Source organism: Cryptomeria japonica, chromosome 7 (assembly GCF_030272615.1).
Source record: "Cryptomeria japonica chromosome 7, Sugi_1.0, whole genome shotgun sequence".
Taxonomy (NCBI): domain Eukaryota; kingdom Viridiplantae; phylum Streptophyta; class Pinopsida; order Cupressales; family Cupressaceae; genus Cryptomeria; species Cryptomeria japonica.
The window spans coordinates 72,706,632-72,727,218 of NC_081411.1; the positions used below are offsets into that span (position 1 = coordinate 72,706,632).

The 20,587-nt window shown below is 34.2% G+C and overlaps 1 protein-coding gene across 1 annotated transcript in view; it reads right to left on the reverse strand.

Moving 5' to 3' along the window:
• Positions 1-20,036, reverse strand: part of LOC131045715 (cold-responsive protein kinase 1-like) — a 38,132-nt gene extending 18,096 nt beyond the window's left edge. Inside the window, exon 1 of the mRNA XM_059208235.1 lies at positions 19,898-20,036. Within this exon, the coding sequence (XP_059064218.1) occupies positions 19,898-20,036 (139 nt within the window). The remainder of the gene's footprint in view (positions 1-19,897) is intronic.
• Between the last annotated feature and the right edge of the window lie 551 nt (positions 20,037-20,587).

Here is a 20,587-nt window from a genome sequence, read left to right on the forward strand (position 1 = left end):
ACCAGAGGAATCCGTTTGCCGGATGACCATATCCACCCATTTCCCGCCTCGAAAAACCCATTGAGGCACATGGTCTGTGTTAAGGCCAAATGGATCCTTGGGTGGAAGCGGATCCGCTACCACTTCATCACCCCAACCAAACTTCAACACATTCTCCTACATGGCACGCTCTGAAACCCTAATTTCGCTCCGCTCGCCCAATTAATATTAAATTATTATTCATTTCTCTTCATTATTATAATAGACTCTGTTGAACAAGTAAAAAATAATTTAATTAACCTTCCAATTTATATAGTTAAAATTTCATGGTTATTGCTTGTTGAAGTAATTTTTTTATGGTATTCTTTAATTTTGGAATTAAGAAGATACACTTACATTGACGAAAATTTTAAAGTTTTGAAGTTTTATTTATTTGGTTTCATGTTATTGAAAAGAACAAGTTTACATGTAACCGCTGATCAAAATGATATAAAAGTATATTATTAACTCTATTGTTATACATTTTGTTTTTCTTACATTTATACACTGGATGTTATTAATGTTAAATCTAATTTATGAAACATTAAATAGAATACAAGTTATATTAAAAGTCCATCCAACCAGATCTAAGCCTTTCACTACTTTCCCTTTTCCACTCTACCATTCACAATTCTAGCACTCGATCGAAACATGACGCTAGGCATCTCTTATTTTCTTCTTGTATTTTATTACATTCCAAAATCAATGTTCCAATTGAACTAAATGACTATCTTTGTCTTTTGCTGCAAATGACCCGACTAAAGACGACTAGTCTAGAAAACCCCCAATTTGGTTTCGACTCTAGCTTAAAATAAATACAACCCCTTGTATATTCCATCTTTAATTACTCTCTCCACTATTTCAAAGGTTATAATATTTTCAACATGTTGGACGTAAATTTATTTTCGAAAGACAATGAAAACAACCACAACCATGTGCAGAAGTTGCAAAGGTGAGTGATTGCATGACATTACTATAAGTGCTTTAAGTCAAGTCAATTCTCATTGACATGGGAAAAGGTTGTTGGTGTTTTAATTGCCCTCCTTGTAGAGGCAATAATTCAACAACTGGATTTTAAATAATTTCTGAAGTCCGCCCACAGTGAGGAAACTTCTATGCAAATTGTGTATTTTCGATAGAGTAGTTATAGGATGTTGCATTATTTCTTAATGCAACTCTTTTTTAGTGATTAAAATTGAAATAATGACGAAGAAAATAAAATTCAGTTCAAATGGAGGACTGTCCAGGGAAGAGGAAACACTAGGACAACTTATCCATACAACCTAGCAATGTCCATTAATACGACCAGCTGAACATCGGACAACCCAACATTAATACATCACAATAATCAATTAAAACAATCCAACACTGTTCACAAATGTGAAAGAGCTGAGGGTGTTCCAATTCTTGTGATAGAATTTGTTGATTTAACACTTTCATAGTTGCTGATTTAATGTCCAATTTTTGTATAGCATTGCACCAATAGTTGTGACTTTAAAGTTGTTATTTATGAGGATGAGTACCAATAATTGAATGAAATATACCATTTGTTGTAAAAAGTAACCAATCATGTGATGCCACATCAGCTGCACAAGTATTGAGGCAGTTTTTGCATGCCTATTGGTCTCACCCCTTTTTGGGCGGTTTTGGACACCTTGGCAAAAAACATGATGATGTGGCCCTGAAACCTTAGTTATAAGTAGGGGACTTGCCAAGTAAGCTGCTGTAAAAAATTAGAAGTGATTTGAAATTTCCACGCAGGATTTTGAGAAGTGCAAAATTAGGGTGCACAACTATTGGGTCCTCTCCCCTACAATCAGTTGGAAAAATGATAATACAACCAGTTGTCTAACTAGATGTAAAAATGATAATACAACTAGATAAACATCAGACTATATACATCATAGTAATCAACTAAACCAACCCAACATTGTCCACAAATGTGAAGTACTATTACAACCAGCTGTCTGACTACTGAAGAAAATGATAATACCACCAACTGAACATTGGACAACCTATACATCATCATAATCAACTGAAACAACCCAGAATTGTCCACAAATGTGAAAGACTACTACAACCAGCTGAGAAAATGATAAAACAAATTGTGTGAAATATACTTAAATAATATATGCATTGACAAAATGTTAAAGTGGCTTTATTTTGTGTGTTTCTTTATACGGTTGACTATGCACATTCTATTATAGTTTATATTTAATGATTGAGGTTCACGTTATTAATACATTATATTAGTGCTATTATTATTATAATGTATGAATAAGTCTATCAAAATTAAGATAAAAAGAGAGTAAAAAGTGATTTAGTTTATGACAGTGTATTAATATTGTTTAATTTTTTTAAGAATGTGTCATAGATTCTATTTTTAGAGCTAGTTTTCTATGTTATAGCATTAAATGTCTTCAAAGATTTATTTGATTCGAGAGAAGTTTCTACCATTCAAAATGGATTTCAATTTAATGATTCATGGACTTTTCAAAGGGTTTACAATTAAAAGTGTTTCAAGTCTAGTTATGCTTGATCTAGCAGACATATTGGATGAATATTCTTGTGTTTAGGACAAGATTATTATTTTGTCTATAACAACATACATCTAAATTCAACTTTCCTTCATTATTCCACGTCTTTTACTTTAGTTGTGCATAAGGGGAAACATATGTGAATCAAAAGGTATATCAAAAAGAGTTAGAGCTTAGCCAAATTAGAGGGGCATATATGTTGTCTTGAAGACTATTAAACTAGTATCATAGGGTAAACTATAAGTAAAGAAATGTTAAGAATGCATGGGGATATATAGAGAAAAACAATATGCTTCTAAAGATTAAATGAGCTATGACAAGTTAAAAGGATAGTGGTAGGGATAGTGGTAGATATTGTCATTGTTTGGTCTATGTTGAGTTAAGCTCAAATGTTTTGTGTAGAGTTTGTACAAGTTCTATAGAGAAATGAAAGGAAAAGGTCAAGGATATCGATAAGAGCCAGTATAATTTCATTCTGGTTCGGAACTACAAGAAGAATGATAGAAGCTTCACTTCAGCTACATCTAGGTACTCTTTTAATAGTAATTGTTTTTCATATAATAAATTTGGAAATAGAACTAGTGAATGCAAAAGTCAAATCAAAAATCAATTTGTTAACCTAAGATGTTATTCTTGCAATAAGTTTTGATATAAGGCTATTGAATGTAGAAATATAATAATTTGGAATGGATATAAAAATAATAGTTATGCTGAGTCTTTATGTGGAGTATGTTTTGCTTGCAATGCATATGGGCACAAAGTTGTTGAATTCGAGAAAAATAGGAGGTTCAAAAGAAATGGTATTGGCAAAATGAATCATGGTGTATCTTAGCAAGGTCTAGTATGTTATAGATGTAACAAAATATGACACATTAAAAAACATTACAGAAGAAAGGCAAGGAGATCTAATGGCTCGACAACGAAAATTGTTATCAATCAGGAGAAGGAGATGATTTCAGATGATCTGGTTGATTCAAAACACATTCAAGAGAGAAAAGTAACAAAACAGGGTATTTATCAGCTTTTGAAAATATGTTCATTAGAGTACATATAATATCCATTAAACCCGAGTTGATGAGAATATATTGGGACTTTTTAGCTCATTTATTCACTTGCAAATATGATGTTTCAAGAGCTCCAATTTGAAAAGAGGATTTCAATGTGATTAAGTGTGATTGAATTGTTCACTGAAAGAAAAGTCTAGTTGTCGAAAAGATGTTGATTCCACTTATTGTTGATCTTGAGCTTAAGCCATGACCTATACTCAAGCCTTATCCATATGTGGTGACCAAGAAAGATATTGAAGGTGCATTTTTAAAGGTTCCACTTCACTATCTGTACACTAAGAATGTCAAGGGCCTAAATACATGCTGAAATGGAAGAGGTATTTCACTCAAATTTCAATGATCTCTAAAAAGTTTTGACAGAAGTAGACTCAATTTCATTTAAAAGACAACACAAGAATATTGCACAACTAGGGTTAAATATTCAGAGAGTATTTCCTAATTTTTCCCACAATAAAGAGTAAGTCGCATTCACGGGGACACAATATTCCTAGACAAACCATACAAAATTAGATATGATTCTATTAGAGCTTTGATCGACTTATGTACAAATGTCACCCTATTAGTAAAGAAATCCACTAGGAATGGTATAGTTTTAGAGTTAACTAGTTCTAGGTGGGGTGAGTGAGCAATGACAGTAGAAGAAATAAAATATCTAGGAGTAAGGTATGCAACCAAAGGAATAGCTTAGAAGGTTTACTTTCAGAATTGGGAGGGTTATATAACTACCATTGTAATTCATATAGCATTCCAGATGGTGGTTTGTGCTAAACAAATTGATTTATGTGAGTTGATGTTGACATAGTTGATGGATAATCTAGAAAGGATGAAGAAAAGTAAGTACCCATTTACATATTGTTCTTTGATTATTTGCCTAGTCTTTATGTTTATGAATGAGCTTTCCAAAGGAACAATTAAATGTATGGGAGATGTTTACACCTATCGAAGCTCAGATGGGACAATATGTTAAAGGTTTTAGTTAAAATGATAGGTCATTCAAAAGAACTTTTGGTGGATGATTTAAAGTTTTTTAGATAACAATGCAAGAGAGTAACAAGTTTCCTTCGGACTTGGTCTTGTAGTACTAAGGATTGCATGGATTTATAAACTTTCATATGAATTTCTTGAAGAATTGGCTAAAGCTAAAATTTTAGAAAATAAGTGGGTTGGAAGGAGACCCTAATGAACCTTGCTTTGGAATAGTGGAGGAAATTGAAGGGAAGCTAAGAATTCAATGATTCAACAAGGTACTTGACAAGAGGATGAAGAATATTTTCAATGACCTAGGTAGGCCCAGATTATAAATGTATGTGCTCAAAGAATGACAAGATCTATATCTGCATTGCCTACGAGGATACTAAGTTCCTTCGGAACTCTTGCAGAGGTTGTATCGAGTCAGAAGAAAGTACTAGTAAAAAGGAAAAAGTGCAAAGAAAACTTAACTTTGAGGAAGTAGAAGTTGAAGAATTTGAAAGTAGCAGTGACGAGGAAGCTAAGAAATAAAAATTTGTAGTCAGCCTTAGGACCAAGCGGAGTAAGATGGAAGACACAGAAGAAACTAACTCCGTGCCTCCTGCAAATAAGACAAGAGGACATGACTCTACAAAGGAAATATGAATCAAATAAAAGTATTCAAAAGAAAGGTGATAAGAAAGAAGAACAATATGTAGATCTACATGTCCAATTTGTTAACTTAGATAGTCTTGTTAATGCAATGCATAAAAACAAATCTTTGGATTATGTTATGGACATCTGCGATGAATCAAATCTAGTAGATAAAGAAGTAATCGAGAAGGCTGTAGTAAGATATATGATCATTTGCAATCAAATTCTATGTGATATTCATGATTCTACTCCTAAGAGTTTATATGAAACATTGATGGAGAAAAGAAACAAAGCCATATTGAAAGAAAATGACATATGGGTTGCTGCTATTGACAAAATTTGTAGTCCATTATCTGAAGATGCTAGAGATATGATTCAACAAGCTATTAATGCAATATTTTGGAAGAAGTAAAGAGTGACACTGATAAAGGGTGATGACCTTGAGGAAATCAAAATGATTGTTAGACAATCAGATGATATTCCTGTTGAAGTCGCAGTAGAAGTAGTAAAGTCTTTGTCTACCACTCTAGAGAAGACAAACAAAAGTTTGAGTATCGGTGAATCTAGTGGCAGTACACTTTCTCCTAAAACGCAAGAAGAAGATCAAATATTGACACCAGCTAACTGAAAGTTGTTCTAGATTGTCAAATTCAACTTTAGCAAGCTCCTGTTACTACAAATGAACAAAAAGTTGAATAGGGGATAGTTGATTCTTTAGGATAACAATATATTGAGGGTAGGTGAAAGTAAAATACCATGTCATGTTTTAAGACAACTTATCAGTAAAAGTGAATTTTTAAGTTTTTCTAACTAAAAATTAATTTTAGTCAAACATATGGTCTATATAAATTAATTATAGATAAGTTACATATAGACCACAACTTTTCCATTTGGGAGTCTCTAGTAAATGTATATTTTATATTGTTTTAGGTCTAACTACCAATTTTTTTTTTTTTTAAAAGGCTCGATGTTTCAACAACTCCTACTCTTATAAACAATATTTGTTTTGAAATGTAAATATAGTATTTTATATATCTACAAGTGAATATTCCCAAATATATCTTTTTTAATATTTTAATTATTTTTTATATTTTACATTTTTTTTTATTGAAAGTAGGTCATTAGCACTTAAATATAAGACCGATTATCTTGACAAGAAAAAATACTAAAATTAATTTAAAATTTTTGAAAAAACTATTTTGCAATAGAGAAAAGAATCTACCTCAAGATAATATAATTGTTTTCTAATTTGGATAAATAATGAATAAAAAAAGTGGTGGAAAATGCAAAGAATTATATTTCAGTATACACAAATTTTCAAATTTATTGAAAATATATATTTCTAAAAAAAAGTAAAAAATATATCCATGCATTAAAGTTTTATGTTATCAATATATATTTCACTTTCTATTGATTCAATTTAAAAAGTTGAATCAACATTGACCATTTCCTTTATAAAAGTGTGACACAACTTTGTATTGGTCAGGAGAATGTACTTGAGGATCAGGATGATACAAATTAATTTGCATAAGATTGCATGGAAATACCCATAGATGCAAGTAAAGAGATGGTTGAAGAAGAATATGTTGACATAAGCAATACATAAGTAGAAATAGAAATGATTTAGTATCTAGATGAAGAAGAAAATGAGGAAACATGTCAGAATAAAGGGAAAGATTCCGAGAACTTCCAAGTCGGTAGAATTGAAAATGATTATTGAACTTGGCATAACATCTGAGGTACTCTAGAACCCAAAATCACAAGGAAGGTTGTATCTATCTATAATGTTGTCACTTCGACAGATGCTTCAATTGGATGATTGTCTACACCTCAAAGCTAGAAGGAAAAGCTTCATGTCTAGAGAACTGAAGATTTGATAAAGTTTCTACATGAGAAACTTCTATATATTAAGAGTGAGGAGACTTTGAGTGATGAGGATAAATTAACAATTCTATTGAAATTATTCAAGAGACAAGCCTCAAGTTTTGAAGCAAAGATAGAAAATGTTGTGAAAAATAAATTGATGGATTAAAAAATGTAATGATTAGCGAATAAGTGTGCTGAGATGCAAAACTACGTAAAGGACAAGATTACAATATTTGACTAGAGTGTGGACAATATAATTCAACTTTACCAGTTCTGCCATTCTTTGCTTGAGTTGACCAACAAGATACAAAGGATATTGGTGCCTTGGAATTCAAAATATTGGATGGATCTAAAGTGATTGATTTAAGAAATGATGTAGATGCAAAGGGGAGATTAGAAATCGAACAGTTATATAAATAGATGAATGAGTTGGTAGAAAAAAAGGAAAATGTAAAGAAATATTTCTATTAGCTAAGGGACATTGTAGATATGCACCTTTCAAGCATGGTGAAAATTCTAAAGGATTCTCAATCCTTGAGCGCACATGTATCAGTTTCGGTATGTTATGATATTATAGAGTGCAGTATTCAGAAAATAGAAAGTCAGATAAAGATTATAATTTCTACAAAAGTTGATTGGAGTTTTGCTTGGTGAGAACTAAAAATTGTTCATAGGAACATCATTTCCCCTACCCTGCAGAATATGTAAACGAGTTGTTAATGATTATATTTTCTTGGAGCATCTCTATTGATGAAGTATTGTACATATGGGGAGTAAGCGCTCTTGTCTAGTTCTTGTATTATCTTTGATGTCAAAGGGCCCGAAGAAGTTTTGGATTGGATATTTTTTTTGTTTGCATAAGGTTGTGTGTTGGCATTGGTGTTGCCATTAATGAAATTGGTGGAGATTTTTTTAAATATGCCATTTAGATTTTAATTGATGTAAACTCTTTGGTCTAGATGAAGTTTGGTTTTATATAGTTTGGTTCGGATAAGATTAGAATTTTTATATATGTTTCAAATGATATGCAGATGATTACAATTAGTACTCGATGACAAATAATGTTACTATGAAATATTTTTTGGAGTATATGTGTATTTTGTTCGGTCCAATCTATGTTAAGTTTAGATGTATGTGTATAGTTTGTGCCAGTTCTATGTGTTGTGAAGGAATGTGTTGCATTCCTCATCTTTCTAGTAATTTAAGGATGTCATGAGTCATTGGATCATATTCTTAGATCATCTTAACTTCTTTTGTGGTGGTCCTCTTACTTCATTTTTTGTTGACATTAAAAGTGTGTGTACATTAAGATGGCATTTTTTAGTGTAGTTGTGTATGGAGTATATTAAATCTCTTTGGAGGTATTTTATATGGTGTGATAATTTGATATAACATCTTTGTGTGTTTCACATGAGGTTTATGGATCATTTTTGGGCCAATGGTAAATATAAATGTTACATCTTCTTTTGGCCGACCCTATTTAGCACTTTGTTGATCAGTTGATATATATATATATATATATATATATATATATATATCAATTGAGTTATTGTAAGTGTAATATGGAGTTGATATAGAGAGATATATGACACGAATTTGAAGAAAAACAATACAAAATAAGTTAGATGAGCTCTAATCAATGAACTATTATCTACATATTGATAGGTGCCAATATTTTATATAGTTCAATCTTTTAATTCTATTGTATCTAGACAAATATTTTGTATATTTCCCTAAATAAGTGTTCTTCATTTGTGCAAGTCTTTCATTTGTATCTTTTTTGTGAGGCAGTGTGCCTTAGACAACAAGTACTAAGCAATGATATTGATAACATATGGCTTGAAAGCTTTATAAATATCTTTATATATATATATATATATATATATATATATATATATATATATATATATATATATATATATATATATATATATTGAGTTGAATCTCACCATGCTTTCTCGTAGTCTGAGTTTTCCACGTAAAAATCCTTGTACTCTTGTGTGGATGATTTTGCAATCTTAATTATCTACCTTGTTGCATATCTACTAAATAGAGGTTATGGTTTAAATATTTTAATATGTTCAAACTTTTATTATTTGCTACTTCACCCCCCCACTCAACATCCAATAGTGTTTAACAAAGACATTAGATGTGTGATAGTGTTGCATAACCTTCTAGTGAACATTTTATAGATGATTGTGGTAGGGTATACATGCATGAAAATGAATGTCAACAAGTTTAGACAATCATAATATTATTCAAGTGGAAAATAAAATAAGAGGCCAATATATTTGTAAAGATGTTTATAAAAATATCATCATCAAATATATTTCATATCGAGACAACAATAGCCTATGATATATTCATTGTGATAAGTTATTGTACTTGTTGTATGTTCAATAAAGGTTGATAGATTTTTTTTCAAAGAAAGGAATATTAGGGGAGGTAGCTAAATGGATTAATCAAGTGATCTAGAAGTACAATGATATAATCACCACAAACTCTACTAGGATTATGATAGTCCTAAACTTACAAGTTTACTAAAGAGGTCAATAAGAATACATTAAAAACCTAACCAAAGAAGAACCATATACCCCCAAATTCTCAAAGAGACCTGATTCCTTTCAAAATCATCATAAAAAATTCCTATAATAATGCATGTGGTAGTTGAAATGAGGGAATATAATTGTACTATTCATTTATGAAGTAATTTAGGAGTTGTGATAGCCAGTAAGGGAGTTATGATAACATCTTATCATGCAAGAATCTAGGAGAACAAAAAAAATCATTAGAGCTTTTCTTGGAGTGATTCCAAGTCTTTAGGATGCACAAGTCAACTAATCCCTACTTGTATGCTACAATGGATTCTTTCAAGGAGAAAAATTAGGCATCTATTTAAAGAACCCCAATTTAAGGTTTGACTATGTTGCAAAAGTAATTTAAGTTATCATTTATTTTTTCAAAAAGAATTTCCCAGATTCTCTCCAAAAATGGTTTATGTTGGTTTAATTAGGATAATTATCCAATTATTTAATTAATTAGGCTCGTTAACTATTATTTCACTTAAGATAAACTTAGGCGCTTTTTCTTTTTATTGAATTAGGCCAATAATAGATTAAGTTATCTCATTCAATATGATTACGACACTTGTCACATGCTAGTTTAGTGTAGCCTTTAGGGTTTTGCATCTAGGATTTCATTTATCCTTTTATAAGGGTTCATTAATTCATTGTAAGAAAATATCCAATATTGTATCACCATCAATTTGGTCTACTGTAATACATAATTTCAAGGTTGTTATTGAGCATCTAATCTTTGCTTGGTATCTTTTGTGAGATAAGTGTTTGTATTGCAAATAAATATTAGCTTCTATGGTTATATGATCAACTTCTATAATTATATTGTACAAGAAAAGTCATTTTGTAGTACCCCTCCTTGATAAAACTTTTTTGATACTCATTTTGATGATGGTTGATTTTTCAGTGGTTTTGTAGATACACTACATGGTGATGATTTTATTAAGATATTATGCTATTGTGGACTATGGTTTGATGTGTGATTTAGTGAATGCTGATTACGCATTAGTTCCTTATGGATGATTAGATGTTAACTTACCCTATAATTTGTGACCACATTAGGGTCTTCACATTGGCGATTTGAATCCCCAAGCTTGATCAGAGACTCAAGACTTTCTCATCCCTGGAAACTAAACCTTTTCTGCCCTCTGCACTACCTGAGCCTGCTTCTTGTCCTGAGATAAGGGTAGGACAGAGGCATGGTTCCTGTGTCCCTACCCTATTTTGGAGCCCCCTCTTTCCTATCTTTGCATTTGTCTTTGCACTTAAAGAGGGAAAACTTTCCCCGTGTCGGCCTATGACAAAAAATTATTCAATTAACCCTAATTGACAAATATATAAGTCACATTTGTCCTCTCATTTGCAAAAATTTGGAAGTTCAATAAGCGAAGAGTGGGCATGAGTTCAAGCATTCAAGCATTCGTTTCCAACATTGAGCATTCTCAAGTCTCCCTTAGAGGCTAGGTGTTGCATTCAAGTCAAGGATTCAACCATTGAAGAGGAGATCCCTTTCAACATTCAATTCCATACAAGCAAATATACCTACATTTCTATCTACAACCTCTTTTGAGGTGAATTACATTTCAGTATTTTATTTATATTTACTTCCAAGTACTTTCTTTCATCATTTGGTTAATTCTAAAACTTGGGTTTGACCTGAAGGAAAATCCCAAATCCCAAACCCTTTTCCTATCTTTCCTGTGTTGGCAATTGACACTCAATTTGTTGGTTTCACTATGTTATCATTGATGGCAATATGGTAATCTATTCAAGCTTCATATTTTGGGTTAGTTGTGTACCGACAAGCACTTCACAGACACGTCACCGACACCGACACCAGCAGGTTGAAAGGAATTGTTTGGTTACTAACAATATAGGCCGACATGGTTTAGAATCAGGTTATTGGTATTGGAGGCCGACATCTTTTGGATCTGGCTTCGACAATTGTTTTTGATATTCATGAATTTATGTTATCTACCTGACATGTATATTGATAATGTATATATCTTTGTAAGACAACATAAGGCATGATAAATTGTAAAAGGTATATAGGTCAGTTGATTAGATCATTTTGATATATAGGATATCATGTGAATATGTATTAGGAAGGAAATAGTGAAGGAGATGCGAAACATATGAGAGAGATCGTGTATGTGAGGATATTTATGTAAGGGGTATTTTGGTAAAGCGTTTAGGGTTTCAGACTATAACAAACAAAGCTTAACTGGAATTGTATTCAGGCATAGAAGATACTAGCTTTGTAGTTCAATCATTTCTCTGGATTGGAGTCTGGATTTGTATGTAGTCAATGAGGCTCCTTTTGTGATTGAGCAATGTGTTCTAGATTGTAAGCCTTCCTGCATGTGCAGGCCCCTATATTTTGTAATATCTCTTCACATGGCCAGTGGATTGATATTGTGGGTCACAAATCCCATTGAGGTTTTCCCTCTTTGAGGTTTTCCATGTATTACTCTATGTGCTATGGTATTCATTTATGTGATTGGCTTATTGGTTTCTTTACTTCTTTCAATCTATATGTATCGGTATACCAGTTGGTGTATGCATTTTTTAATAAGGTTAAAATTGATCATTATGGTAGAACACTGATTCACCACCCCTCTCAATGTTCTTGGATTCCAAGAATTGGTATCAAAGCTTTGCGCATCATAGGAAGTTTAACAACTTGAGGAAGATCCTGAATCCGGAATCCATGGATATCAGTTTGGAGAAGCAACTTGAGGTGGCACTTAAAGATTATGATGCTAAAAGGATGAAGAAATTAAAGCTACAAGATGAACTGAATTCTATGAAGGAATTCATTCTTTTCCTACAGGAGAGGTCATCATTTGTTCAAGCTAGGAGGAAGGAACTTTTACCAAATAAGAATGATGATGATAAAGATTCACTTAAGGAATAGTGTCAGAAGCTGAGTTAGGAGAATGATATGTTGAGAACTGATTTAGTACAATCCCAGGGTAATGAACAAGAGCTTGAGAGACAAATGATAATTCTGAGAGATGATCTGACTATTGCAAGTGAGTATAAAGAAAAATTCAAGATTAGTTCAGCACAATTAGATGAGTTATTGAAGATGTAGTCACACAAATCTGTCCAACTTAATTAAATAAATAAACACTATTTATTTGATTAAAAATCCACTAGCCATCAATTAATTAAATTAATATTTAATTAATTCATCCCCAAACATTCTTCTATTAATTAAATAAATTATTCAATTTATTTTAATTAATTCATTAAATCAAATTTAAATCAATTAAATAAATAAAATCTATTTATTTAATAAAATCCCCTTTTCCTCTTTTGAATAAATTAAATAAAACATTTATTTAAATCATTATCCCCACCCCACTTGCATTTTCCTACAAATGCAACTTGCACACATTTATTGAAATAAATAAATTTTTATTTTAATAAAATCCTATTTTCCCTCACCCACCAAATCCACTTGCAAAAATCTAATCCCCTTCTAGATTCTTCTAACCCCTTCCTAATTAGCCTAATCCATCCCCTAATTATTGTCACATTCCTAAGCAAAATGGAGTCACTTTTCAAAGACTCCAAAGTCTTTTAAAAGCATTTAATGCTTTGTGTGTTCAACAAATTAACCCCCAAAGTCTTCCAAGACCACTAATGGCTCTTACATGACCATTTATGGCTCTTACATAACCATTTATGGTTATTTCAAACTTGTCCCCCCAAACATTTATTGTTTTGACCATATTTATCCATTTCACATTTGCACAAGAGTTTATCCATTGGATAAAAGCTTTATTCTTTGAATAAAGAGTTTATTCATTCAACTAACCTTGACTTTAACTTCCAAAGTCATGTCAAGCATTTAATGCTTATTCCCTCTCCTCTCAACCTATCTCACATTGACACTTGTCATCCTGGGATTGGGTTGAAAGCCCTCACATGGATTTGAAACCATTCAATCCTGACCCTTGTTGAGATTACTTAATCTCAACCATCCATTGCTCCATTTTTCCTATAAATAGAGCCCATTTCTTCATAATCCAGATCCTGAAAACTTGTATGCATTTAAGCTATAGGCATTTTAAGAGAGCATTTTAGCTTAATTAACTAATATCTTGTCATTTTGGATGAAATCAATCATTTTAATATCAATAGCTTAATATTAGCTTCTTTATTTACATTTAGAGCAATATTTCAATCTCAATCCTCCATAAGCATCCATAGTGCAAAAAGCTGCTGAGAGCTACACTATTTTGGAACTTGGAGAGGAGAGGAACAAGGGAGAAGGAGCTAAGAACATGCTAAGAGGCATTTGGAGATGCCTCATTACCTTTTTTTCATTAATTAGATATATTAGCATGATTTTAGTGTCTCTCTTGATATGCCTGTTAAATTAGTTTTTGATTGAATAACACTAACAGTTTCTCATGTGTTTTGTGTTGTTTCTCTTAGACTAACCTTGTCCATTTTGCAGGGCATCATTTGGTGAGCCTGACGTGAATCGAACACGCAACTAACATGTCTGAATGTTGAAAGTGTCACATAGGTTGGGCTTTGGCGCTATTGAACTCGTTCTAGCACTATCGACACTTATGCTTTTAGTGCTATTGTTCTTATAATAGCGCTATTGTCTCAAGTTCAGCACTTTTGGAACCGTTTTGGTGCTTTTGACGTTGTTTTGGCGCTATTAACCCTTTTTTAGCGCTTTTGCGTTAAATAGCGCTTCTATTCAAACACAGACTAGTGCTATTGTAATAGAATGTCATAAAAATCACCTTGTAACCAAAAAAATAAAAAAATTTAGGCTTGTTGAAGCCCCCCTTGGACATAGATTTTACTAACAATTTGTTGTTTGTGCAGGTTTAAAACTCACCATATAAAAAATAAAAAATAAAAAATAAAAAAAATCACAAACTTGTCTTTTGGTGCTTTTAAAACTTGAACAAACAAAATTTCATTACTTTCTAGTTAGGGTCACTCGTCTTTTGGTGCATTAAAAACTGAACAAAACAACTTTATTTTTGCAAGTTAGGAAACAAACTTTGTTTTGGTGCTTAAAATTAACAAAACAAAATTTATTTTCTTGCATCAACTTAAAGAAATTTACAAATCAACACTTTGTTTTCGGCAATCTAAAAAGAACAAGCCATTTTTTCTTGAAGCTCAAAAACAAGTTCAAGCAAAACGTGCTTTTTGTTAAGTTGACCATGACTTCCCATTTCTAGATTACAACATATTGCCTTTGAAGTTAAAAAAAACATCATGATTGTTGGAGCAACATCTCCAAAATAGTTAGATCACATTGCAATGGTGGATTAAAAAGAACAAGTGTTTTTCGTGTTTGGCATGCTTGTGCAAAAAGTCGGTCGAGTGGTCCTACCTCTAACACACACTATCCTCTCCCTTGGCTTTCGTGGTCCTAGTTGCAAGAGAAAAGTGTTAGTAACACTCAAATTTTATCTTTTTAAGAGAGGTCTGCCAAGGGATCGATACTCTTGGGAACGACCTCGAGCGGTAAATCCTTCGAGCCGCTATAGAAATCAGGTGAGAGCGAAAGCTGTAGCCTTGGGTATAGTTGTTCCTACAGTGTAACTGGCCGAAAGGATAAATGGGCCCCACCACCAGTTACAAGGCTCTTAAGTGAGTCACTGCAGAATGAACTTATGTCCAAAAACATCAAACATGACTAAACACCTTTAAGTAGTAGCCCACCCGTTCTATTGATTGAGGATATTTGCGATATAATTTAGTGCAAGAGCATAGATGGTTTTGCTCCTAAGATACTCACCATACTTATTTCCTTGAGTAGAAACATAGCTTTTTGAAAAGTCACTTGTGGCTTGATAAAAGTGGTGACTCCCCCATCATAGGGATCATCTATTTGTTATGCTTGTGCAAGACTTAGTATATCACATCCTTACCTGCCACGATGGGATTCATAAGGTATGTAGTACCAAAGTCGAAGAAATATCAAGATGTGGGCTAAATTTATCACAACTGGCCATTTGACCTTAGGGATAAAAAGTGTTTGAAGTGTGTTCGTTTTAGTCAAAGACCAAGTACAAATTGAGCTGACTTCAGGCTTTGGAAATACACCTTAAAATACATCTAAAGGAAGGGTCATATAAAAGTCCAGGGATTGGGTTGATCTAGACCCATACTCATTTGTGCCTTTTAGGCAACATTCTTGTGTTTGTGTGCTTGCTTTGTTTTCTTGTCAAAGAAACATCAAATCGGAAAATCACTTCCAAAAACAAAGTATTCATCCAACCAAACACATCAAAAACAAAGAGCAAAACAACAAAAGTATCAAAACTGTATGACCATTCTTCACATCTTGCGAAAGAAGAAGCGTCATCAGAATATCAACTTGAAAAGAAGACCATTAAGCCCAAAGGCTTTGATCAAAAGGAGGAAATTCTTCTATATAAATAGGCAAATCTTTGTCTCTCATAGAGTTTTTCTGCGTCACATGCGCCTCTACCTTCAAGGCAAAACAAATGAATTTGATTCAGAATCATTGAACCATAGAGCTTTTATGCAATATAGAGCTCTAAGCTATCACAAAAACCAAGGAGGTAAGATTAATCCCAACTTTTTCCCAAACGTCTGTATCACATACAACACAGCTCGAGAAATACCATCAACACCCGAAAGAGAAGAGGTAGAGTTTGTCCCATTTGTGACACAAAGTTTTTATTGAAGTTGAAAAAATTTCATCCATTATCTTACTCATACATCATCATTTCATCATCAATCTATTCCAACTCTCAAAACATTAAGAGGTTCTTGCTCCAAGTTCTCTTTTTAGATATTCCTTGAAATCAAAAATATCACATCACTTTTTAGATTGTTTCTACATTGAGGATAAGCTCATCCTTAGAGACACATCTACGCAGGTTAAAACTAGTTCATGAGTGAATCCTCTCATTACTAGGTAGTTCAATCTGTAACACATCTCAGATTTCTCTTCACCTCATCACATCAAATCTTATCAAAAACAAACAAGCAATTCAAAGAAGGAATTTTGGTTACATCCACCTTAAAAGTGCTAGAGATCCACATGCAACACAATTCACCAACCATCAATCTCTCATTTCATCAAAAACTCATCATCATCTTCACTCACCTTCAACAAAAGCTTGTAAGCAAAATGGCTCAAACCCGATCACGGTCAAGGCAACGAGAAATAGAAATGGAAGAAGAAGAAGAGGAAAATCTCATTTAATTTTAAGAAGAACTTGGAGGAAATGCGAATGATGAAAACCCAAGTACTCCTACTCTTGCAACAATAGAAAGGGCTCAGCATAACCCTCTCTTTAACAGACTGTTTGACGAAATACTCAGGAGCAATGCGGATGCTCACTTCTTAAAACTCACTCAAGAAGGAGAAAAAGTCCCCTCTGACTCTGATCTTGCCCAATTAAGACAAGCATCAGAAAGACAAAGTCACCATGAAGAGGAAAGAGGTAGAGATCCCATCAGATATAACATTCCTCGAGGTAACCCACCACCTCCTCCTCCAAACGAAATGGAGATGTTGCGGCAACAAGTCAAGAATCTCGCCCAACAACTTCATAGTGGTGTCAAGACCAACCAATTCTCACTCAATGACATCTGTCCTTATCCTTTTGATCAGAATATTTATATGCCACCCTTTCCCCGAGGATTCGAAACACCCAAATTTGAAAAAATATAGAGGAAAGGGAGATCCCCGTGATCATGTCAGAGAATTTCATTCCGCTTGTCTCGAAGTGGCATATGAAGACACATACCTAATGTGCCTTTTTCCCCAAAGCTTGGGAGGAACAACCACATCATGGTTTTCCCGACTACTAGGTGGCATTAGAACATTTGAGGAACTCATCCAGAAGTTCCTAGCTCATTACTCTCATAACATTGAACGCGACATCACCATGGCTGATCTGTGCAACACTAAACAAAAACCAGGTGAACTATTCTCAGTATTCCTGCAACGATGGCATCAAATGTCTAGCAGACGTTCTCTTCAGTTTCCTGAATGAGAACTAGTGGAAATATTCATTTCCAACTTAAACGAAGAAATGGAATTTCACCTGGATGTCAAAGACACAAACTCTTTTAATGATATGATCACCAAGGGTTTGAAATGTGAAAGGGCACTTATCAAGAAAGGACTCATCAAAATCTTTAATGAACCAAAAGATGGTCCTCGCCCGCGCTTCAATAGCGATAAACCAAGCTTCTGGAATAAAAACAAGAATATCCTCAACGATGGGGTTGTGGATGCCCGGACTATCCAAAATGTACAACCTATGGTTCAGTTTGCAGGACAAAATCCTCCACCTCAGAATAATAGAAATGTTCCTTCCAATCAAGGTCGCATCACATCTCATGATGAACCTAGACCTCGTCAGCAAAAACAAAAACGAACATACACTCCCTTAGGGGAACCCATTGAAACAGTATTGCGACAACTCATTTCTCAAAATTTGGTCACTCTACCTAAACTATCAAACTATGAGCCTCAGGTCAAACCGGCATGGTGGAGAGATTCTGAACACTGTGAATTCCATCAAGGAAGAGGACACAAGACAAGTAATTGTCACCAATTAAAAGATCTTATTCAGGATCTTATTGACTGAGGAGAAATTGAAATTGAAGGAAATGACCCAAAAACAACCAATAATGATCATCTGATGTTCAAATATCCACTTGCATCACAAGATCAAAGGGGTCCTTCCACTTCTAGGTGAGGCACTGATACCACAGATTATACGCAGGCTACGTATAATTACACTATAAATCACCTGTATGATGCCAGTGAACAAGTTGCAACTATAACCTTCAAAAATCCCAACTCAAATTGCATTGTTGTTAGACGTCACGGCAAAGTTACCATAAAGGCAGCTCCACAAGGCACCACCTCCATCCCAAAGCAGTACAATCTTGTGGAACATTTAGACAGAACCCTTGTGCTTATATCCATTTTAGAGATATTGCGCCTATCACCATCTCATAAAACTATCTTGGATCAAGCACTCCAAGAGGCGTCAGTCCCTGCAAACCTAAATACAGACCAATTTCAAGCCATGGTTGGAAATCTAAAGTCATCACCTTGTCTCATTTTTTCCGAAAGTGACAACTCTTCCTTCCAGCAACCTCATAACGCTTCGCTACACATTAAAGGCTTCATCAACCAACACAGGATCAAGTGAGTCTTGATCGATAATGGAGCAGGCCTGAATATTTTTACACTATAGTTTGGATATGTGGTAGAATTAGTGGATCTTCGTAAGAAGATCACAATCAAAGCCTATGATGATGCAAAGCGTTCATCCAAAGGAGCTGTAGTACTACCAATCCAAGTGGGCCCCATGGTAAAACACATCATCTGTCAGGTTCTGGACCTTCCTCTACCATACAATCTACTATTAGGGAGACCCTAGATACATGCCATGCAAGCCGTTCCATCTACCTATCATCAATGTATCAAGTTCCCACATAACGGTGTAGAGATCACAATCCTAGGCGATGCAAATCGCGTATTGCCATAATATCAGCCATCAACCAAAGATTATCGTTCCTAATAATAGAGAAGCCATTTCCTCCACATCATATATGAGTCCCGCCTCTCTTGCCAGTTCGAACACCACTATACAAAAGCAAGAAAAGCTTAAAATGAAAATAGCAGAGGAAGGTCCTGGGGAATACAACTTGAGTCAACTCTTTTGTGTGGGACAAATGCCCACTTCTCCTAGAACACATGGTAAACCACAACAGTTACTACAACAGCCACTAATCATGCCCACATGTGCTTTGATGCCTTTCATCCTTGGAAAAAGTCAAGAAGAAGAAACCCAAGATGAGGACTTAGCGGAATGGATCTATAAAGATCCCATCACCACTGATATACCGCAAGTTAGACTTCCTACGGATCAGTATGGCAAAGGCCTCCTCATTATGCAAAGAATGGGGTATGATGGTCAGAGTGCTTTGGGATATTGCAAACAAGGATGACATGAACCTCTGCTGCCGAAATTAAAGCCCAAAGGTAATACAGGCCTAGGCTTTGAAAAAGAGATATTTCCTAAACTCAAATTCAAAGGAAAACCCCACAAACCATTTTGTCCACCTATGGAAAAAAGGACACCTTTCATTATCAAAGCAACATCAAACACCATCACAACTGCCCCACCGAGGCTCAGAATCCCAACACAACTATCACCAATGCCAATCATCCCACCAATCGAACCCGTAATCCCATTAGCAGCACCATTAGCAGCAGCAACTGTATCAGAACCCGTAGCAACATCTATAGCACCAACAGTTCCTGCATAAGCAACTGAGTCAATGTTACCGATACTCCCGGTACCATATCCTTTTATCCCCATCAATCTTCCTGCAGTACCGATCACTACAAAGGTACATAAACCAATCACACCTGCAATATTTAACTCAAAAGACATCCCAGCATGGTATAGTAATAGGATGATGGAAAGTGACTCAAAGACCGACTCACATGAGTGGGAATTTGATTCTATACAACTTAACACTTCAGATGAGGAAGACACATCACCGCCTCCACCACGCAAAGACATCCCTGTTTATGGAGAAGCACAGATAAAGACCACTTGGGTTCCTGAACTAGAAACATCTTCCACAAACCCTACGTCTCATCCTAAACCTGATTTTGACAAGGAGAGTACCATCAACGACCTTCACCATAATGTCTTAACCCTCACTGATACATCTAACGCACTTAACCTAATCGATGAAGTAATGCCCATTATCCACCCTGAACTTATCGAATGGAACCAACCAAATCCCCCATGTCTTGACTTCTTCCAAAACGATGAGGCCATCATTGACTTTTTGGAATTAAGGGATAACCTACCAAGTGGGGATCACAAAGCTGGATTTGCCATTGAACTTAATAGCGTAG